Source organism: Octopus bimaculoides, chromosome 4 (genome assembly GCF_046866305.1).
Source record: "Octopus bimaculoides isolate indiv1 chromosome 4, ASM4686630v1, whole genome shotgun sequence".
Lineage (NCBI taxonomy): Eukaryota > Metazoa > Mollusca > Cephalopoda > Octopoda > Octopodidae > Octopus > Octopus bimaculoides.
In genome coordinates this window covers 82819431-82843819 of record NC_142931.1, presented here as the reverse complement: position 1 = coordinate 82843819, position 24389 = coordinate 82819431, and the positions used below count along the sequence as shown (strand labels likewise).

Sequence of the window (24389 nt, the reverse complement as noted above, 5' to 3'; positions counted from 1 at the left end):
TAAGGTTCAAATAACAATATTAGAAGAACAGTGTTGAAGCTGTCTTTACCTTTCATTTTTACTGGGTCCATAAAATACTAATCAAGAAGAGTCAATTCAATCAACACTGGCCTTGTGTTTACAAATTATTATTAACATTAGCTGACAAGGTTGGTAGAGCAGTGGAAAAGTTATCTTTACCTTTCTTTCTTCCTGGGTCAATAAAATACCAGTCAAGTAGAGGAGTTAATTCAATCAATTTTAGTTTTGTGTTTTATGATACAAATTATCATTATCATTAGCACTGTAATGACTTAAGAAACATACTTGTACCAATTTCTTGACAGTGGCACATGCCAATTCCTTCTAAGTGTTTCCTTGGTTACGGATAGGAAGTCAAAGTTTTTGTTTTAACCCAGAACATGCAGATAACATTGCCAGTCAGAGATGTCAAGTATTTCAGCAATATTTTCAATTTTGAAACCAAAGACAAACAAAAAAGGAAAACAAAATGTCACCTTATATCAACAACATGACACTATTCAGCTGCTGGGAAGCTGTGTCAGTAATTAGGTTGTAAGTATCTGCCAACATTGTTTAAAACATTTAATACCTTATAGTGAAGGTGCATGGTCAAGTGGTTAGAGTGTTGTATTTATGATTATAAGATCATGGTTTCAATTCCCAGACCATTGAGCAAAATACTTCATTTCATGTTGCTCCAATCAACACAGCTGTAAATGAGTAAACTTGCATCAGACTGGCATTCTGTCCAAGGGGAATGTTGACCTCCTGACTAGCAAATGGGGTGGCACCAAACAAAAGCTACATCAATGCGAGGAAGTGCATTGTAACCAGTAGTGTATAACAATGTCCAATAGTCTGGTTGATACAGTGAATATTTTATAACACTGTTACAAAATAAAACAAAAAAATATTTAAATAGATGTTTTTTTGTTTTTAATTTATAATAAATCTATTACCTTTTAATGGTTTTATTGGTTGTAAATTGTTTCCAGAGAAAGTACTATCTTCTACACGCTTTGGAATTTGATATGTTGCATTTGAGATTGGTTTTTCAACAGGAGCAGCATTACTGACAGATTTAGTATTCTGAGTTTTGGGTGGGGTCTCAGTTTTATTGTTATTTCCTGGACCATTGTCAAAAGGCACAAAAAATGACTCAGGTTGTGGAACACTTTCTTGCTTCAATGCTTTTGGTTTGGAACTGTTTGGTGGAACTATGCCAGATGTCACTGGTGTATTTCCTGAAGTCAAGCCTTGAACAGGATTTCTTAATACTTGATTCTTTGAAAGAAGGTCCTCAGCAACTTCTTCTGAAATATTGACAGGAAGCAATCAATACAAAATGTACTCAATACATGCAGCAGAATTTATATATCCATTTGAAGCTGATGATTCACCTTGCCACTACTCAGAGTTTCTTTCTACATGTGATTCTTCAGTTGAAAGATTGTACATAACTAGATACTCTGAGAAATAATGGAGTAGATCAAAGCTTGAAGAAAATATGCACATGTGTGTGTGTGTGTGTGTGTGAGAGAGTGCAGGAATTATGTAGTTAAGAAATTTGCTTCACAACCATATGGTTTCAGAGTCAATTCTACTGCATGGCACCTTGGTCAAGTATTATCTATTGGGCCATCCCATAAATAATGCGTTTTTTAAAAATTGTATGAAAAGTCGGAGGTGGACGGGATAAACTACCTGCATTAACTTGCTATAAAAGTAGGTAGTAATTTTACCTTATTCTTAGTGCAAGTTTTGAAGAGTGCAGTTTGATTTTAACAGTTATTTTTCAAAGCTATAATGGAAGTGGCAAAGGAGCATATTCGGCATATTTTGCTTTATGAGTTCAATAAAGGCAACAACACAACGGAAAGTGCGAGGAATATTAATGCAGTATACGGGGATCAGATAGTAAGCGTAAGTCAGTGTCAAAGGTGGTTCCAGAAATTCTGAGCCGGAAACTACAGCCTTGTCCTGGAAGTTCTGTAGAGCTTGACAAGGATGTCCTATGAATCCTGGTGGAACAGTTTCAGTTAGCAGTGATATCCACCCTTATGTGCTTACATATGTATGTTAATCAGCAATGAAAGAAAACACTACTGACTACATACATGAATAATGAAGGACACAGATGTTACAAAAGCAGAGACAAGGAGTTATTTGTGACTGCTCAACCTGTCAAAGACAACAACCAATTAGTCCTTGTACTTTACACTACTTTCTCAAAAGAACATATTAGATGATATAGTCTGGAATACACTATGTTTGAAAAAAGGTGGGATGGTCATGATTAGAAGGATTTTTAATCATGGATCTGATTAATCACAATTGACTTGGGAGTAAACAATAACAAAAGGTCAGATCAGGTACAGGGCATGTGCCATTGCAGTGCATTGCTGTATCCATCAGTTGTTAAGTATCTGCTCGGATTGTCCTGTGCAACCCTCAAAGCAGTGTTTCAGTCAGTTCCCATCTCTGTAAGATGCTTCCTCATCTGCTGTGACCATTAAGCTGTGGCCTATCAATACAAGCTGTCACCCCAACTGGATCCTCAGGGAACCTGTGATAATTGATAACTGAATGACTCTAAAAATTATTGGGTGATGAATATGGAGAAAAATAAATTATCCAAATGCACGACTTAGTCTAAATGTAACATACAAATAAATATATATTCATATACCATGAACGACAGAGTGAGAGACCTACCAGTTATTACCAGTGTTGGATCAACTAAAGATTTATTCTCCAGTATTTCAATGACAGAATTTCGATACTTCCATTTTTGTCGAGCTTGAGAGACTGCAACTTCATCAGATTCTAAAATGGAGAAGTTTCTTTTTTTCAACTGACTTTACTAAAAGGTGAAAACAGGCTAACTTACAAGAATATATTAGAAGTAAAGGTGAAAATATAATAGGGAATCTTAAATAAATCTCAATGTTTTTAGGGAGCAAATGTTCCAAAACAAGCAGACAAAACAGCTGTTGCTGTGAAATAGGATCATAAAATTTTTTTGTCAGCCACCTTAAGTAATGACTTCCCTCACACTTAGAGTTTGATTGTAATGTCTTCATATGAACCTTATCTGTTAAAACACCTTATAGAAACAACTTAACACTACAGTTATTGATTCAGTATAAATGCAAAATGTTTCTGTTACACTCCCTCAACATACAGAAGACATGTAGGCTTTGTATTAACAAATATTCTTCATAAAAACATCTCCTCTTGTTTGTATCATGTATATAACAATTTTGATGAAGATTTCAAAAATTAGTAATAGTGATGTGGTAATGTTGAGTGTTTCCAGAAATTCAAATGTTTCTGTAAAGTAATACTGATAATAATAAATCTAGGGCTGTTGATGCTCTGCATATGTTTTTGCAGGCACAGTACAAGACCATCCTGAGTCCAGTAGATAATATCATTCATACAACTTATTTCCCTTTGGAATTTCCTCCTCCATCTCTTTCACCAGTCTACATTACTAGTTGGTGGTTTCAGGATCCATACTTTGATATTTTCCTCTTCTTGATTTATACTAATAGACTGTTGCTGTCTGGTATTTTAATCTTTTCATAGATCCATTTATTGGCTCTATATTCTGATGTACAGCTGATATGCAGAATTCTTTGCCATAACCATAGCTCAAATGCATCTAACATGTGCTCATCACTTTCCTTCAGAGCCCAGTTCTCACAACCCTACATATCAATACTTCTCATAAGTGATTTGACTTTCATAGGTTGTATAGAGGTTTATCTGGCCATGCCTTGTTATACTTTTATTTTATGTATGCTGTTACTACAAGTTGTTATGTATAAACCAAGAAACTTCAAATGCTCCATCTGTTAAATTGGCTTTCTGTCTAGTTTAATAGGATTCTTGTTGTTACTATCTGCATTAAGCCTGTTTTTCTGGTATTGAACTTCAGTTCAACTTTTAAGGTAGCATGTTCCGCTTCCTCAACAAAGTGCAGGGATTTTGCAATATCATAAAAGTGGAGTAAGTACTGTAATATTATCTACGTTTTGCAATGTTATTAACTCACATGTAATTAGTATCATCTAAGTTTTTCAGAAACATACAGAGAAATGCACTTTCTTGTAGCAACAACAAAAAAGAAAAAACCCGAAAGAGTTTACCTGCGAGGGGATCTTCGAGGGGGAGGTTTTCTAAGTGCACAGTTTCTTTTTGACTCCATCGTAAACGAGGAGGAGCTCGGGATGGATCTTGAGGCTGAGTGGATTGAGAGAAGAAAATAACACATACATAGATTTAATATAATTTCAACAAAAGCACTTCAATTTTATTAAAATCTTACTTGACTTTGAAATAAAAATAAACCACAGATGAATTATTTCTTCTCCTAGTTTCTTCTACAACTACCACAACAGCAACTGCTCATGACAACTAACTTGTGTACTACTTCTTTTGAAGGCTACTTGTCATCCCAGCTGTGCCTTCTTCATCAAATATTAGACTATACCCAATCATTCTTCCCCAACACTGCAATTTTCTAGAATTATCCCATTTCCCTAGAGATTTGAACTGAATGAACTCAATCTTTCCATTTTGTTTGGTTAAAGACAATGCATTCTCTCCAATTAAATATTACAGATTTCTAACATGGATAGAGGCCAATAAATTGTACAAGATGGCTATAATTGATTACATTAACACCAGTGTTTAGTTTTAAGACTTTATGTAGTTGCTCAACTTGTTAAAAATAGTAGCCAAATCTCCCTAAAATCACACTATACCATCTTAAAAAGAAGGGCACACTGAATGATGTAGTCCTAGATATACACTATATCTGAATAAAAGAAGCGATGCTCACAGTATAAATGTCTAATTGTAGGTTTGCTTAATCAAGACTGAACAACAACAACTTCATTCAATAATACTAATAAACAATGGTGAATAAATTTACATTAGAAGATAGAAATATGATACAGATGTTATTATGGAGACTAGTTTCTAAGAGGAGACCAGCATGTTAGAGAAAGATCACATTGTTAAGAAATTCTTTTGTACTGGTATTTACTACTTATAATGATAAGTAGGATAGTGCCAATATGATGGTAGAGAGACTAGTGTGTTAGGAGAGATCACTAAATAAAAGTGAGTAGATTGTCAGAATTGAACAAAATGCATTGCAGTATTTAGTTAAAGCCTCTTACATTCTGAGTTCATATCCCATCAAAGTCTTTACCTGTCATCCTTTGAAGGATGGGGAGCAGTTGATAAAATAAGTATTGGAATCTTACAATACATCTTAGATGTGAATGGAATTATAAGAGAAAATTGTTTGGCACAAAACACTTTTTATCATCCAAGGAGGAATTACATTTGCAAATAATTCTTTCAAATACAGGCAGGCACAAGGTCGCAAATTTGAAGAGTGGAGGCAGTCAATTAAATCAATCCCAGTATTAAACTGGTACTCTATTTTATCAATCTAGGAAGGATGAAAGGCAAAGATGACCTTGATTTGAATACCCCCTTGAGGTCTGACATATTTTGATGTAACTTTTTTTCTACTGAACCAAATCTCAAACTATTTATGCCAAAGTGTAGTTGAGGAGGTGTCCTCTTTAAAACTATTAACAATTTGCAATTTAGTTGAGAACTGAATTAGTGGTGAAGCTTGGAAGCTCCTGCGATTGATGAAATGGCAGACTTAAGAATATATTCAACCACTACTGTGGTTGAATGATAAGAGACAGTCTCACATCTGACTTACCTTTTTCTCATCTTTATTAGCTCTTAAGACAACATCCCTAGAAATAGAAAACAAATCTGTTAAGATAATGTTAAAATTGGTTTGAAGTTATCTTTATCTATTACTTGTTTCAGTCTTTGGACTGTGGCCTTGCTGGGGCACTACCTTGAGTTATTTAGTCAAAGACATTGACCTCAGTAGTCTAGTACCTATTTTATAGGTCTCTATTTCCTGAACTGCTAAGTTACTGGGATATAAACAAACCAACACCAATTGTCAAGCAGTGGTTGGGGACAAAGACAAACACAAAGAAACAAACATACAAAGAGCTTCTTTCAGTTTCTGTCTACCAAATTCACTCAGAAGGCTTTGTTTGGCCCAAGGTTGCCATGCAGTGAGAATGAACTCTAAAACCAAGTGTTTGAAAAGCAAATTTCTTACCACACACTCATGCCTGTGCATATAATTAATTTTACGTTAAAATTTCTTATCCTGATTTGTAAGGGAGGAAAGGTGGCATCATGTAATGTTTATGCTTTCTTAAGGATTATTAATAATTAAGTGAAATGGAATACTAATAAATTGGGTCAAATCACTGGATGGAAATGTCACAAATTCAAACTCAGCTAGTCAGTCAGCTTTGTGCTTGGGCAAGGCATATTACAATATATCTGTCTCTCTCTCTCTCCTTAGCTCAAAAATAGATAATAATTTCACAGTTGAGAAATTGGCAGCATGTAGGGAAGAGCATGTGGCTGTAACAAAAACATCTACAATATAAACTGCAACGAGTAAATCTTGTTAAATTTTATAGACTCTCATCGATGCCTTGATAAACTCTGAGTAAAACAATAACCCTCTTTTATACTCTACTTATTAGGCAGTAGTAAAGGAAGAGAAGTAAAAGAATGATTTGATAGTGAAGTGCCAGCCTAACAGGATGCTGATATGTTTTCTAGCATCTTTTGTTGTTCCTGTACTTGAGTTGTCCCCAATAGCACCAAGATTTCAAGTCAGCTCTGTTTCAGGAAACTTATTAAAAATATAAAAGAGATGAGGGGTTTTAGCATCAACAGGCAGTGACCAGGTAGAAGCTAGCCTTTGGCTGTTTATTAACGTAACTAACAAGACTGAATTAACATCAGGATGATAAGTTACCATTAAATGTTAAAAAACACCCCAGTAAATTTTCACTTTTCGGTGGATACTTACATATGATTCCTTAAAGATGATAATGAGAGAAATAATCATGTTTCAGATTAAAAGAAGATCACAGATTTATAGCAAGGGTGGTGAGTGGAGGGGGATATGGGATTAACTTGATTCCAGTCCATGCCTGGAACTTATATTATTGATCTTAGATGGATGAAAGGCACAATGACACTCAGAAAATTGATGGATGATAAAATATTTTATCTCTCCTGGAACTTGACATTGAGGTTAATAGTCCAGTATCTTATCCTGATCTATGTAATTCAATATAACTAATGTATGACCTTTTATTAAAATAATAAAACCAGATTAAAAATCTATTGGTTGTGCATTACGTACTCCTTTGAGATCTCCAAACGTGGTTTCTCTTCAACTCCAATCTCTCTCAATACTTGTGTCACAGATTTCGGTGATGGTTTAGGCCTGAAAATATAGTTATGTATGTTCATATGCAAGGATAAATTAACAAAATTATATCTAATAACACTGTTCTTTTTCTAAAGCGAAATGTTCACGGTTTGTGAAAACTGCACTTAGAGTAGAAGGCAGAAGCAAGTTAGATACATTTTGTGAAACCATCTTATCAGTCAAGAAATAATAAACTAAATTTAAAGTCAGAAAAATATTAAAAAAAATTAAATATACTTACTCTTTTAGTTAGTGTGGTTGATAGTTTGAAGAGTCAAAGAGAAAGACTACGAATAACTTACAGCTCCCAATAATGGCAACACTGTTGATTGGATAAGTGATTCCTTAGTTTGCAGAGCAGTGCAGAGTTCAGTTCTACCTGTGGTTAATATCTATCAACAGTATGCTAGCATTCTATCCAGGTGGATATTTATTTATCACTCATCCACTTAATGCTACAACAGGACAGTAATACCACTATGTCATGTAGGTTGTGGTATTTTGGAACAGGACTTTATTAGAACCTCTGCCATCTACAATACTTCTTTAAACCATAATATTTAGGGATGTTTCCTATTTCAAGAAACTTCTGTTCATATTTCAACATTCATATCTAGGGTATACTTTAGAATGAAAGTTACTGATTTCATGTTTATGAAATCAACAGTAAATTAAGCATATATATTTATATTTTATGGAACTATCTTATCAGTCAAGAAGTAATAAATTAAATTTAAAGTCAGAAAAATATAAAAAGATTAAATATACTTACTCTTTTAGTTTCAAATTTGATTTTTGCTGGAAAAATCAAAGAAAATAAAGATTTGAACAATAATTCAAACATGAAAAAGAAAAAAAATCTTAGCAAGTTACATCATCTAGGGAAATATAAATAAATTTCCTGCTAATAATTCTAGAATATTTTGGACAAGATTAGTTAACCTATGAGACTAATATTTGTGTTTCTGAAATGGGTTAAGCATTTGGATACAACATTAAAAACAGGTTTAAGTCTGTTGTTTTCTTTCCAGTAAAACCATATTTTCCATAAATCAAACACAGCAATTAACTTAGACATTTTGAGACAGAAAAAATACGGTTTATTGATGGAACACAAATCATATATCTATTACATGCTAGGTAACTGCGTTGTCACAACCACTAAAGTTCACCAGCCAGTCCAGCTCCTCTAACTAGGTACTATAATGGGCTTGTTATTTTATCTGTTAGTCATTTAGCACTAGCAGGATAGACTATTCAGTAACTGACAAATTACTAATATTTTAATAATTTTAAGTATGAGATACAACTCCAGATATGTTTCAATCTTATAAAACTTCTCCACATGAGTAATTCTAATAGATTTTTGATGATCTATGTTAAATATATTCAACTATACTTAACTATAGATTTTCATGTGGATGATGACTGTTGTTTTGTGGGGTTTTAATTTTATAAATAGAACTAATTAGTTAGGTCTGGCCAAAAGTTTTATGGTCATCATCATTATTATTATTATCATTATTATTATTATTATGATGATGATGATGATGATGATGATGATGATGATAGAGAAATATGTTTTAATAAAACCAGAGGTAACAACGATGGTGATATACAATATATTTCTAACTCTCCACTTTAAAAGGAGTTTAAGCTGTCAACTTATAGCTGCTCAAGATGAACCTTATTTATATCAATCTCAGAAGTTTTGGAGGGTCTGCAAAGGGTGCGGGTGCAGTACTTTCTCCTGACTCAGCATCGGTTTAACATCTACTTTTCCATGCTTGCATTGGTCAGATGAGAGCAAGTTGGGGAAAAGTTTTCAACAGTCAAATGTCCTTTCTATTGCCAACCCCACTTGTTTCTTGGCAAAGTAACAGTCTGCCAGACTACTGAACAACAAGCAGCCTGGACATGTGTATGTGGAGAAATGGAAACAAACAACACCATGTAAATGAGCTTTTTGTTTACAAAGATCAGGCAACATGTCAAAATATGTCAATGTGTCAAGGAGTCTGCATGTCTTTTTGTGACAGACTATAAGCAAACAACACTGTCAGAGAAACCATTGTTTACAACAAGTGTGCAAATACATGTAAAGGTGAAGTAAATATGAACTCACTCACACAAACACATGCATGCATGTGCGTGCACACATACGCGCACACACACACACACACACACATACAAACACAGGCACACACGTGCATGCACACAAACACACACAAAACAGGCTTCTTTCAATAGCTGTTTACCAAATTCATAGACAATGTTTTGGTTGGCCTGGCGCTATAGTATGAAAATTTTGACACCATATTACAAATAAATGTTTAAGTGAAGTTAACAGTCTTTGTGTGTTTCTCAATGGCTAACTTATATCTTCCACACTGCATTCGCTATTCAAGATAATAACAATGAAACCAATTTTTCAATCATTTATACCATTTTCCCAAGTATTTAGGGTACGTCACTCTTTATGATTTATTCCACAGCAAGATTGCATATGTTCTAAATATAATTCTTTGAATACTGAATGTTTGTTGTATGTAATTTATAATAATTAAATATACTTCTCGGTATAGTTTCTGCCTTTCCTGGAAATTTTCCTCTGCTATTTTCTGAATGTGTAAAAGATATTCCTGAAAAGACATGAATAAAGAAATAAAGTAAATAATTCTTAAAATATCATAGTCTTCAAAAACAAAATAACATACAAATGAAAGTGAATATCTATTCATGTAAGTTGTCTGTCACATCAGAGTACATAAAAAATGTAATTAGTGGTAGTCTTCTTAATGCTGGGTTCAAAAACATCATCATCACCATCATCATTTAACACCTAATTTTCCATGCTTGCACAGAACAAGCGGAATTTGTTGAAGTAGACATTCTTCAGCTGGATTCACCAACCTTCACCTGTTTCCAAACATGATAATATTTCTCTGGGGTCAGACATGATTTTTATGAAAGACTGGAAATGAACACTCACACTTATTTGACAATGATGCTCACTTACGACCATCACATGATGTCTACACAAGGGTACACACAGATATATATATATATATATATATATATATACACAGGCAATTGTCTTTCTAAAATATTAAGTAATCTCAATCTTCCAATCCTTCCATTGAAATGTCTAGAGTCATTAATCAAAAGTAACTAATTATAGCCAGGTTTGAAATAGCTCATTCTAATATATCAAACTTTAAATCATATCCATAAGTTATCCATCAGTTACCTCTTTCAAGGTCAAATAAATAAAGAATCAGTCAAATGCTGAGAGCTGATTTAATATTCCCCAATGGGAATGGGATTATATAATAGAACACTAAGATGGAAACTAATTACCTTCTCCTGTTGTTGCCTCTTCTGAGCATTGGTACCATGAAGTATGGCATTCCTAGGTGAGGGTGCTGAAAGAAAAAAGTTAAATTTACTCACAAAGAAAAATTACCTACTCACCCTCCTCAGTAGTGGGATGGAAGAGAAATAAAAAAGAAATCTAAAGAGAAAGATGGAAAATAAATAAGAGAAAACAAAGAGGAAATGAGTTTTAAAACAAAGTGAATGGAGTGAAATACATAGAACATGGTAAGTCAGCATAAAAGATGGAGGTGTCATATGACAATATAAAATATAATATATTCGTAAAAGTTTTTTAAGTAGAATAAATTATTTTGCTGTGAGGAAGAGAAGCCTAACATTTCAAGCAGGATAATTCATCAATATTTCTATCCCACACAGAAAAATAATTCATTCCACTTTTAGTTTCCTCAAAGTCAATTGTTTCACATTCATTGATGATTTACCATTCATTCTGATAATAAATAATAAGGCTCTTCATAACAGCTTATCTAAATAATTTAGTTCTTTAATCTGATTTAACTATATTCCTCCAGGTTTTTCTTGGCCTATGTCCCAACTTTGTTAGTTATGAATTACAAAAAAAACAAAAAAAACATTGTGGCTAGATCATGTCACCACTCACACTGTATATTAAATTTCATTCAAGTTGAAAAAAGGAGAATAACCCTTTCTATTGCTGGCCCTGTCAACTTTAAAGTACTGAAAGTACTTATCAGGCAGGAAAAAATAAGACAAGGTCAAGTTTTACCTTGGGGATTAAAAAACAGTAGTTACAGTAAGGTAACAACTATGTGAATTGTCTGGAGAACAAAAACAGTAGTTATTGTAAAATTACTTACTGTGTGATTGGTCTGGCAGTGCAAATTTCTGGCCCTGTACAAAAAAAGAAAAAAATCATATAAAAACAGAAAACATTATTAGGCAGACAGGTAGTTATAGTATTGTATTGTGTACAAATACCATTGAGAGTTGTACAAGCTGAAAGAGAGATTGACAATCAAATAGGTACTACTTTTATATATATGTTGTCTTCAGGGACATTCTATTTTAGAAGGCAAACAAAAAAAAAACTTGAATAGAGGAGAGTAAAACTGCATAAAATATAGAACATAAGAATTACAGAAAAAAAGAAAAGGCTTGAAAAAGTCTGAAAAAAAAATGAATACAATAATAAAAATGAATTTAACCTCATTGATTTACAATGGGAAAAACTACTGATTCACTGTATTTTTTATGGTGAGAGGTACAAGGGATTGTCTCTGCAAGCAACACAAAATAACCACACAAGTTATTTTTTTTTACTTTTCTCACCAACTTTTATATCTTTTGGGGACATGTGTAAGTGAAAGTTATAAGCACACACACACACACACAGATGAATATGATGGACTTTCAAAGTTTACATCAACATAATTTCACTCCAACATCATTCATCAACCTGAGGCTGGGGAAGAAAACACTCAAGAATTGAACTTGGAACCATAACATTGAGAAGTGAACTTCTTAAAAACACAGCCATGCCTGATATATGAGAAAATAAAAAGACTCGTTCATATTCACTGGACACATTTTGTTTTATGTCTGAGGAGGATACTTAGTTTTATATATAACAAAGTTTGCCTAGGTATGGAAAATATGTACCAAGTCTTTTAGGAATGTTGCCATCAACCAGAGGAAAACTCCCTTCAGTCATGAATGATCATGGGATTGAACTTAGAAAGTTTCCCTCCGAGGCACAAGTCTGGGCAAGTTTGCTTAAAGAAGACCAGCAGTTGCCCATGCATATCAGCTTCCCCTCTCCATGCCACTGATGTTATCCAAGGGAAAGGCAAAGACCAATACAACTTGGCACCAGTAATGTTGCAACTCATTTCTACAACTGGGTGAACTGGAGCAATGTAAAATAAAGTGTCTTGCTTAAGAACATCACACACAGCCCAGTCTGGGAACCGAAGGAAAGATTCAGCTTTCCTTGACTTAACGTGAAAGGGCAATGGCCCTAAATCATAAACAGATTTCAAGATATTGTCTACATTTCACCCTCATTTAAATGAAAAACTACTTAATCAGTCATTAGGACTTCTATCTTTTACTTTTGTCAGTCCATGGACCATGGCCATGCTGGGACTGTACCTTAAAAGTTTAGTTGAACAAATTGATCCAAGTTTTTCTCTAAGTCTGGTCTTTATTTTATTGTTCTCTTTTTACCGAACCACTAAGTTTTGGGGATGTCAACAAAACAATGTCTGTTGTTAAGCAATGGTGGGGAACAATCAAACGTAAAGACACACAAGTACATAGATACACACACACACACTCAATGGACTTTCCATCAATCAAATCCACTCATAAGGCTTTGGTTGGCCCTGAGCTATAGTAAAAGACACTTTCCCAAGGCATCATGCTGAGAGACTGAACCCAGAATCATGTGGTTGGGAAACAAACTTCTTACCACACACCTGTGCCTGTTCTTTTTTTTTTTTTTTTCGCAGCATTAAACTGAAATAATCAAGGATGAAGGGATTTCTAAAGTTACGAAAATAGAAAATACTAAGTCTACAATAAATCTGTAAATTCTTTTGTCAGATGTTGACTAAGTACGAAGTGGATTTAATAATAGTCAGATTGAATATAGTTCCTACCTGAACCTTTAACTTGTTACGAGCAGCATCAGCTCTACGCTGATGAAAATCAGAGACAATTCTACTTTGGCAAGGTGTAGGACTGAACCTGTTCCTATGATTAAAAGAGAAAATTTATTTATGGATACTTTTGCAAATAGCAAGTGAATTTTGGAACAAATTTTCAGAAGAGATGGTTTAGTCCCCTTTGTATTGAAACAATCTTGTTGAGACTGCATCTATAATTAGGCCACTCTAAGTCAACATAAAATGAATATGGTATGGTCGCTTTTTTATTAAAGTATGTCACTGAGCTAATGTTGTCTTTCCTCATTATATTCTAGAGAGGAATGGGATCCACCAAGATTAGATGCTCAAGACACACTGTATGTCACAACAGTATCCCTACCACTGCATTAAGAATTGATGGCACAAGGCAAGGGAAAACAAGTTTTTAAAAATAGATTGTTGATGCTCACCACACTATGCATGTTAAAACTAATTCTGCCATCACTGTGCCATAGTTTACCTATTTGGCAAGTACAGACTAATATATCTGTTACCCTGTTAACACCACGCTCTAAACTGGAGGAAAGTGCTGGCTCTTAGAAATATATCATTATCACCATCGTTTTTCACGTCCACTTTTCCATGCTTGCATGGGTCAAATGGAACTTGTTGAGGCAGGTTTTCTATGGCCATGTGCCCTTTCTGGCACCAACCCTCGCTTGTTTCCAAAGCAAGGTAATATTTCCACATGACCAGACATGTTTTTCAGAGAAGAATGGAAATGAAGGACACTGCTTGTATGATGATGACTCTCTTTTATAACTTCCATGCAATGTCAAAGCAAGGAGACTGTAATGAATACTCACATCTAACTGGCACTCTGTTGGTTACAACAACAAATGTTCCAGTTGAACTGATCAATGGAACAGCCTACTTGTGAAATTAATGTGCAAGTGGATGAATACTCCACAAAGATGCATACTCTTAATGTAGTTCTCAAGGAGATTCAGTGTGACACAAAATGTGATATGGCTGGCCCTTTGAATTACAGGTACAACTCATTTTTGCCAGCTAAGAGAACTGGAGCAACATAAAATAAAGAGTTTTGCTCAAGGAGCACAACATGCTGTGAGGAATTGAACTCATGAGTCAAATACCCTGACCACTAAATCACACAACTTCACACACTCATATGCACATGACAGGCTTCTTTCAGTTTCTGTCAATTAAATCCACTCACAAAGCTTTGATGAAACAGGGACTATAACAGAAGGCACTTGTCCAAGGTACCACACAATGGGACAACCCAGAACCATGTGGTTGGGAAGCAAACTTCTTACCACACAGCCATACTTGTGCCTATCTCATTCATAACTGGTAATTTAATGTTAACATATTTAATGTATTAAACATCAAAAGGTTATATCTGTTAGCAGGAGGTTTATGTAGTAAACTTAGGACTCATGAACATGTGTTCAGTAACTTAGCTCTTTGACCTCACAGCTATTATGTCTCTCTTTAATATATAGACCAAATGTTTCTCTCATGACAAAATTTTACAGTTTTAACATCAAACATTTTTTTTATAATAAGAAACAAAACAGCTGACCTAGGACCAACTGCTTTCCCTCCTAAGATATTTAATGGTTTATGTTGAGCTTGATTCATGTACCATGCTGTAAAGAAAAAGCAAAATTGTAAATAAATAAATTAATAAATTCATCATTTAGATGAATAAAAGCAATAATTTTCTGCTTTTTGAGTCACACATTCACCAGTATAGAATTGCAATTAGCTGACTTGACAGAATGTTAAATTTCTAGATGAAAGGTTGTCAATCTGTATCTACCTCATCTTTGGGCCTTTAAAGGCAATGTGGTTAAGTGGATAAAGTATTGGATAATCTGCTCATAGATTAGGAGTTCAATTGCACTGCATTTCTGGATAGAACACTTTGTTTTCCATTGCACTAATTCACAAAGCTTATTTTCTGAGAGAGTAAGGCATAATGAGGGAGATTTGGCTGCTAATTCTAGCAGGTTGTTGAGCAATGCAAAAAGGCTCCCTAATTAGTTTGATCAATAATTAGTTGTTGCTTAGATCTGATTATGTATGGAGCAGCAGTAATAGAAGTAGTAGTAGTTTACCACCAGGTGAATCATGATGGAGCAGACCAATGATGAAAGCATTCCAACCATAACCTTTCTGTCCGTTTACGAGCATATAGAACTGTGTTGCTTAATATTTCTTCCCTTTATTAAAATGCTAGAAATGTGATTAGAAAGATTTAGCAGCTATTTCTAACAGGTCGAGCAAACCTGTAGAGGCTCCCTTGCTGTCTTGTTCAATATTTAGTTTACATTAGTGATTAAGCATTCAACTTTTCCTAAAGGCCCTGGACTGAGAGATGTATCTTCCCAAAGGGATTGTTATGAGAGACCAGCAAGATTACCAAATGATCAATCTCTTTAGAGCAGTAGTTAAGGAGAAAGAAGTTCCTTCTCCTGAGCTTGATGAAATAAATATAGAACAGGGGCTGGAGCCAATTTAATGAACTCTCTAGAAATCTGTGGCTGTGTGCTAATCTAAGAATTCATTATTCCCAGAAAGTAGAGGCAACAAAGTGGCAGAAATCATGAAGAATGGAGAAATACCCAATAGTATTTAGTTTCAACTTCCAAGTTGAAATCTTACTGGGCTTGTCTTTCATCCCATGACTTTGCCCTTTATCCTCCAGTCATCAATCCAATTAACTACATCCCCACCTACAAATCTACTACCTTGTGCTAATATAAAAAATTATAACACTACTATGACCTTGGAAGTGTTATTTATATATTACTGTTGTTTGCCAGAAATTTGTTAATCACAGCTGGCTGTAAACTAACTTGTTTACTTCAGGCAAATCTAAGCTAATTTATCAAAATTTCAGATTACCTTGATTAGAGGGTTTTGGTGACCTGGTTACTCGTGCTTTGTCTATTTTATCAAAGGCATCATAGTACTTCTTGTAGTCACCTGCAGCACGAATGGCTGAAATACCAGGTGTTCTCTATGAAAAGAAGGGAAATAATAGTAGTATTATAATGATATACTAAAATATAAGCAAGTAAGTAAATAATAATTTTTATTTTAGTATTTTACATCGATCTTTTTATGCTAGCATGGGCAAGATGTTTCTTCAAATTGATAAATTTATGTTTTGCTGGAGTGAGTATTTCTGGAGATGGATGTCCTTCCCATTGCTAATTGCTCATCTGTGCTACAGAAAACAAGTGAAAGCTGTTTGGGGCAAACAGTTTTATGTGGTTTGCACAAGAGTATCACAAAATGGCTATCACAAAAACAATACCTCTATAAGATATTCTACTAACCTATGCTAGCATGGAAAAATGGATATAAAACAAACAAATATATATATATGTGTGTGTGTGTATGTGTGAGTTGGTAAAGAATGTTCACAATAGTGAAAGAAATTGATAATAAATTGGTGAGTTAAACAAAAGTAGTGTGGCATTTATTAGCTCCTGAGTCAATAAATGCAGTGAACAAGTGACTGGCCCACTGGGATGCTAGGACCAACAACACTATTGTTCACAAAATTTATATTATAATATATATAAATAGATCTAATTTTCTGATATTGCCATACCTGCTTGCTTGGTGTAACTGTTCTCTCCGGTGTCTTTCTCTCTGACTGTTAAAACAGATGGAAAGAGAGGAAATATAAGCTATAAAGACAGAATTGAACATTTTCTAAATATTTTCTACTGTTTTCCAATAACTGAGTCATCAATAAGTGTAGTTTCTAACAAATAAGAGTTAAAAACATTTACAATTTGTTGACACCCATACTTTCCTCTAGATTACAGGCAAATGGAAGTGAAGTTTCTTGCTCAATAACATGTTATACTTACTGCCTGTAATAAAGCAGGTATCTACTACTACTACTACTAATAATAATAATAATAATAATTATAATAATAATACTCTATGAATAAATGGCAGACAGTGCTACAGCTCCAAACAAAAGAGGGACTCGTGAAAACGAAAACCATCCCCACTAGAAGAGGAATAATCCAGGGAGACACGCTCTTTCCACTCCTGTTCTGGTTGGCACTCACACCTTTAACTCACTCGCTAAATAGAACTGGATGTGGATACAAATGTTACGGCAAAACAATCAGGAAGCCCTCGGAACTTTCAAGGAAGTCTCATCATCGGAACTTTCCAGGAAGACCTCAGAACTTTCCGGGAAGTCCCATCATCGGAACTTTCCAGGAAATACAACCACTAGAACATTTTCAGGAAGACCTCGGAACTTTCCATGAAGTACATCCTCGGAACTTTCCAGGAAACACCATCCTCGGAACTTTCCACGAAGTACCATAATCGGAACTTTCCAGGAAATAGTTTATCATCGGAACTTTCCATAAAATCCCACAATCGGAACTTTCCATGAAGTACCACCCTCGGAACTTTCCAGGAAGTACCATCCTGGGAACTTTCCATGCAGTACCATCATCGGTACTTTCCAGGAAATAATCATACTCGGAACTTCTCAAGGAATCTCATCCTCGGAACTTTCCGGAAGTAGTTCATACTTGGAACTTTCAAGGAAGACCTCGGAACTTTCCAGGAAATACCGCCACCAAAACTTTCCAGGAAGTAGTTCATCCTCGGAACTTTCCAGTAAAATCTCAAAAAATTGGTATTATTCCTTGTGTATCTGTCTATCTATATATACACACACACATAAATATACATAATACATATAAACAGTAAATGAAGTATAAGGATTTCGGTCCTCACCTATTTTATATATATATATACATATATATATATATACATACATATGCATTCATACATATACATAGATATATATGTACACATACAAGCATATATAAATACATATTGAAAGTAATAGAAATGAAAGTAATATATAATACATAATGAAAGTAACTGCAAATGAAACCATATAATAGTGAAAGTATTAATAGAGACGTTATTGTGCCACTGTTGACTCATAATACTGAAACAGTGTAAGAGATAAGAGATTATTCTGGGCTCACATTAGGCAAGAAGTTGAAAATTATTTTTGGCCCATGGCACTGCATGGACCCCTAAGTAAGTCACGTGTAAAATTTGAATGAAATCGGTTGGGTAGTTCTTGAGTTTTAGTGATGCACACATACAGACACACAGACATTCTCAGTTTTATACATATAGATAATAATAATAATAATCTACTATATTAAACACTATTATAGTAATAATTCTACTACAGACACTAAACCTAAAATTTTGTGGGGAGGGTATAGTCAATTACATCAATCCCAGTGTTTAACTGGTACTTATTTTATTGACTCCGAAATAACAGCAGGCAAAGTCAACCTCAGTGGTAAATAAACTCAGAATGTAAATACAGATAAAATGCCACTAAGCATTTTGTCTAGTGTGCTAACAATTTTGCCAGCTTGCCACTTTAATAATAATAATAATCCTTTCTACTATAGGCACAAGGCCTGAAATTTAGGGGAGGAAACTAATCAATTACATCAACCCCAGTGTTTCACTGGTACTTATTTTATCGAATTCGAAAGGGTGAAAGGCAAAGTCAACCTTGGCAGAATTTGAACTTAGAACATAAAGATGGACGAAATGCAGCGAAACATTTTGCCCAGCATGCTAACGATTCTACCAGCTTGCCACTTTCATAATGATAATAATAATAATAATAGTTTCAAATTTTGCCACAAGTGCTGCTTTTGTGGGGAGGGGATGAGTCGATTATATCGACCCTAGTATTCAACTGGTACTTAATTTATCACCCCAGAAAGGATGAAAAGCAAAGTTGACCACAGCAGAATTTGAACTCAGAATGTGAAGATGAACAAAATGCTGTTAATGGTTCTACCAGCTCGCCACCTTAATAATAACAACAACAACAATAATGAAGATGATAATAAGATTGCCATGTTTGGGTTTTTGGTTATTTTTCATTATTGGTTTGCTGTATGAAGACTGACCTTGAGTTAAAAAAATGAACAAGTACAAGCAAGATTAATCATATTCCCTCATCTCAAGCAGTGCAACCTTCTGGAACCTTGCCTTCCTCAACCCACATTTCTTTACAGAGATTAATCAGTAAATCTTCAATTGAACATCAAGCATATAAATTTCTTTAACCTGAGTCCTCTCTCCTCACAATTTCCATCCAAGATAAAGAAAATTTATTAAAAGGGAATGACAAGTGAACCATTAGACAGTGTCCTTATCATTATTATCATGTGCTTATCCAAGCTGACATGGGCCACACAGATAGTCACAGTTCAAGTTAGTTCACATTTAGAGTCATTGCCCTCATAGATGAGTGTATGTTAGTTCTATTAAGCAACCCTCAACAGATGATGAGTTGAGAAAAAACAAAGGCACACTTCAAGTCAAATTTTTCTGAAAGGCAACCTGTTGAATCCTCAGATATGAAACAACTAGTAAAGAAAATACAAATAAAATCTTAACTATGTGATAAACAATGACCACTTACTGCAGTAACTTTTTTCTTTTTGGCACCACTTCCAGGCCTGCTTGAAAAAAAAAAATGGGAAAAAAGATTGAATGTATAAACAAAAAATATATACACAATATATATAGTTTATTTATTGTACACACAAGATAGGTAAAAAAAATTTCAATTTTTAAGAACTAGTTTAGACCTTGTTTTTTAGAATTTATATCCCATGATAGTTAAATTTGAACTTCATCCCAATCAATTTGGAGCAATTACTTCATGATACAGTGATTGTTTCATTACAAACTATGTTACATTTATTATTTGGTTGCATACTATTTTACTGGATAGGTGAAATGGGTTTTAATTACCAACCAATGAACAACTACCATTTCTTACTTTCTCAGGCATTTCTAACCGGATATCCCCACTTCATTTTCTAGCCCACTTTCATATTGAGTAAACATGAAAAACAAATAGCAGTAAGATACTACAAGAGTTACAGACAAATCAACAGAGGAATTAGCAGTTCATATACTTTTCTTCTTTTTGACATGATATAGCATGGTCCACTAATCTGGAAGGAGGTTCCACAAATAGGACTGGTTTTCTTATACATGTCAAATACTAAGGAAAATTCCTTTGGGCTGACTCAATCAACGATGTCTCTCAATTCCGCTCAGCAAGCAAATAACCTAGTCAAAAGAATTCATTATTTTTAAAGGGACTATTTGGATCTACAACTACTACTACATTAGACTGGATTCTGATACTGTTTTAGAAAGATCTATAGAAGAGATAGAGATATAATACTAAGATGTTCAAAATATGGTGGAGAAACAGAAACAATGTCAAACTCAATGTCTTTCATTATTTAATTACATTTCTTGATATTCTGAGTTCAATTCCTGATGTTGAGTATGCCATTTCCCCTTTCAGGGTTCATAAAATATGTCTCCACTAAGTAAAAGGTTTATTATATTGTTTACATGTCTCATTCCTGCTGAAGCTTTGGGCATGTGCCAATGTTAGGAATCAACATTAAGGTGTAAAATCTTAAGACAATACAACCCACAATAAAGACAGGATAATATCAAGAGAATTTCAACTGAATGGGCTTTGTCTTGTTGATTGGCTAGCTCTGTGTCATAGATGTACTCTTGAAAAACACTTTCATCATAAATACCATTGGCAGTATTACCACCACTATAATCCTTGATACTATCACTATTATCATTATGAAGACAATCACTCATCAGTATTACCATCACCATCACCATCATATGATCATCACCATCACTATAATCATAATGATCATTATTATTATCATCATGATGATTATCTTCATTATTATCATCTCTATGATTATCAACATAATCACCATGAAAAATTATTATCTTTATTGCTGTTGTTATGATCATGAACATTATTTTCATACATACCATCATCATTATTTCTCTTTCAATGCCAAACCTCAACACATAAATCATCTGATATTCACCTTTCACTAGCTTTGCGTCCATAAATCCGTGCTGGGTCATACTTTCCATTATTAGAAGCTTTAGAGCACCCGGATGCCGCTGAGAATAAAAGATATGTTCTTATTTGCATCAATAAACAAAATAATGCAAGTATATATGAACTTAGGTACAAAGAGAAAAGAGAACAGCTTTTCACAGTAAAAAAGTGATAAATATAAACCTAGTGGCAATTCCCAAGCATGGCCATAGCCCATTGATTGAAACAAGAACAAGAATGTTAGTATGTGTCTAGATTAAAGACACATACACTGCACTGTCTGTGAACTGTTAATCAACAAACTAAAGAGCTTTTTATTTTCCAGGTTTCAAGTGCAGAAGAGTCTCTATACAGTCACTTGGCCTGTTAAAAATAGCAGCTTAATCTCTCTCAGTTCACACTACTGCTTTACAAAGGTAAGAATATATTGAACATCGTAGTCCTAAATATGCAAAAAGAAGAGATGGTCATGATAAGAAAGCCTCTGATCATAGGTGTGCTTGACCAGAGGCAAAATAATAAAAGTAATAATAATAGCAACATCAAATTAGCAAAGTACACAGCTCATCTCTCTCTCTATTCTGTTTCTCTTCTTCAAGAGCCTCATTAAACACTTTGCTCAATCTTTTTGTCTAATAACCAAATTCTGCTGGAATCCCCTTCTTGCTCATGTTTTCCACTGAAAACAAAACCTACAGAAGTTGAAACTAATGCACATCAACTATGTTGACCTCACTGGTTCAGGATGGGGGACTGCTCCACTACACAGATTAAACCAAAATAGAGAAGTAAACTGAGAATCAACAAAATTTCAAAGCAGACCATCTATCTCATTACTGTTGTTTTTTTTTTTAATTATCTGTGAAATATAAAATATGAGAAACGATAAGGAAAGAATACAAAAGAATTTTTAAATGATTAAAAACAAAAGTTAATTCTTACCAGAAGAGGGTCGTGATGCTGCTGACTGGGGTCGAGATTGTACTGAGGAACGAACATCATGAGGTGTATTATTCTGAGAAAGATCCTAAAAATATTTCAAAAGAGAGAAAGAAAATTTATAATTTAATAACATTTTCGCCATAAAGTAACAACAATTATTGTTTTTCATTGGTAACACAGGTTCTGTCATAAGTATATGATAACATTGCAAAATAGCTTCTGAGTTCAAAATAATACTAAATAAATGAAGTTTATATGCACACATTTCATTTCAGATATATAACTCAATTGTGTTACAGAAATGAGATCCAATTTTAAATAACAATGGAAGGAGTTTATTTATAAGTGATTCACCAACCAGAACAAAGACTGATATGATATTTAGCAATTGGAAGGGTACATGCTCAATTAATGGCGAGCTTTGTTCTGGTTGCCCAGTTGCCCAGGACGTTTTGAACATATGATCTGAATATAGAAAACTTTAATATTTTATTGCATAAAATTGATTTCTTTTGCATAAAAGCTTTTACTTTTTGTTAGCATAAGTTATTTGTTAGCATAACTTACTTAATGCTTTGCAAAATTGTTTAATCTGTTTTGACTGAAAGGAGGCATTTTTTTCTTTCGCAATGAAAACATACTTACAATGCCAACAGTAAACTTCACTAGTCTCTTTACAATAAAAGGATATTTCAATACATTGTTAATTGAAGGACGCTCACTGGAATTCAAAGAAAGTACAATAAAATTAACATTTCAAAAAATAATTTAATATTTAATAAACAAACAGGAATGTGATACCAGAGAATCAAAAGACCTAATGTGCAGCAATGTAAAAGTGCAAACAATATACAATACATTTAATTCAATGCTCTCTCACATTTGTCACCTTCCCTGCTTTAAATGACTTTAAAAATGGAGAAGATATTTTACTTACATTGCTGAGCGTTTCAGCATCACAGAAATTAAGTCCCTGAGATTGGATGAATACTTTGCAGGGACTGGTGGATATCTGCCACTGTAAGTGAACACAATAAAATTTTTAAAAACTGTGCCTAGAGTTAAATTTAATTATAATTAAGCAAAATACACTTAAAATAATACGTCTGTGCAAGCACTATTGAACAGATCGTGTCCGCACTGTATATTCAGTTTCATCATCATCATTGTTTAACGTCCGCCTTCCATGCTAGCATGGGTTGGACGATTTGACTGAGGACTGGTGAAACCGGATGGCAACACCAGGCTCAAATCTGATTTGGCAGAGTTTCTATAGCTGGATGCCCTTCCTAACGCCAACCACTCAGAGAGTGTAGTGGGTGCTTTTATGTGCCACCGGCACGAAGGCCAGTCAGGAGGTACTGGCAACGGCCATGCTCAAAATGGTGTATTTTATGTGTCACCCGCACAAGAGCCAGTCCAGGGGCACTGGCAACGATCTCGCTCAAAAATCCTTACACATGTCACGGGCACAAGTGCCAGAAAGGCGACGCTGGGCACAAGTGCTATCCCGATTTTGCTTTCGCTTGCCTTTAAATTTGTACATAATCACATATGTGCATGCATGTGCACGTGTGTATGAATATTGATATTCCACAGTTTCTCTTGTCATGATTTAAGCAAAGTGTTGATATGTTTATATTCCCTGTAGATAATTTTACTGGTTATTCTGGACTTTCAAAGTTTCGTGCAATAAAAATATAAAAATAGAAAGCAAAAAAAAAAAAAACCTTTACTTCAAAAAAAAAAAAAATTGAAAAAGCAGTTACAGTTAAGAATTGGCCCACAGAAAGGGTATCTGATCATATGATTCTGTTACTCCTTCTCATACATTCTGCTGTTGATTGTGCTTCAACTACAGCAAGATTGAAATGCACAGTTTACAGCTATTTGTCCCTTGTTCCTATGATGATGCTTATAAAATAAGAAAATTACAAAGCTTGACAAATTCTACTCCAAATAAGTCCCTTCTCCAACCCATGCTAGCATAGAAAAACAGCCATTAGAACAAACGAACCAACTCAACTTTTATCTTTTCTTACCCCAGCTTATT

General features: G+C 34.3%; 1 protein-coding gene and 1 long non-coding RNA gene across 18 annotated transcripts in view; one reads left to right on the top strand and one right to left on the bottom strand.

Annotated features, from left to right (window-relative positions):
- Window positions 1-24389, bottom strand: part of LOC106882347 (uncharacterized) — a 64123-nt gene that overhangs the window by 13174 nt on the left and 26560 nt on the right. For 4 of the 17 annotated variants that reach the window (XR_016241549.1, XR_016241550.1, XM_014932993.3 and 1 more), the window contains exons 11-28: window positions 23274-23354; window positions 22982-23057; window positions 22337-22421; window positions 21378-21456; window positions 19913-19949; window positions 17018-17062; window positions 16303-16417; window positions 14975-15041; window positions 13378-13471; window positions 11575-11608; window positions 10718-10782; window positions 9931-9999; window positions 8130-8155; window positions 7289-7372; window positions 5759-5795; window positions 4158-4251; window positions 2719-2829; window positions 963-1316 (exon numbers count right to left, since the gene is read on the bottom strand). Coding sequence is in view for 13 of the 17 variants with exons in the window: in XM_014932993.3 (XP_014788479.2) it covers window positions 963-1316; window positions 2719-2829; window positions 4158-4251; window positions 5759-5795; window positions 7289-7372; window positions 8130-8155; window positions 9931-9999; window positions 10718-10782; window positions 11575-11608; window positions 13378-13471; window positions 14975-15041; window positions 16303-16417; window positions 17018-17062; window positions 19913-19949; window positions 21378-21456; window positions 22337-22421; window positions 22982-23057; window positions 23274-23354 (1553 nt within the window). In the remaining 4 variants the exon portion in view is untranslated. Of the gene's footprint in view, window positions 1-962; window positions 1317-2718; window positions 2830-4157; window positions 4252-5758; window positions 5796-7288; window positions 7373-8129; window positions 8156-9930; window positions 10000-10717; window positions 10783-11574; window positions 11609-13377; window positions 13472-14974; window positions 15042-16302; window positions 16418-17017; window positions 17063-19912; window positions 19953-21377; window positions 21457-22336; window positions 22422-22981; window positions 23058-23273; window positions 23355-24389 lie in introns of all 17 variants that reach the window. The other 13 variants (XR_008263943.2, XM_014932992.3, XM_014932996.3 and 10 more) reach the window with 6 other exon arrangements.
- On the top strand, window positions 16384-23388 carry LOC106882349 (uncharacterized). Its single transcript, XR_016241555.1, has 2 exons — window positions 16384-16474; window positions 21720-23388. It is a non-coding gene; the product is annotated as an uncharacterized LOC106882349 (long non-coding RNA).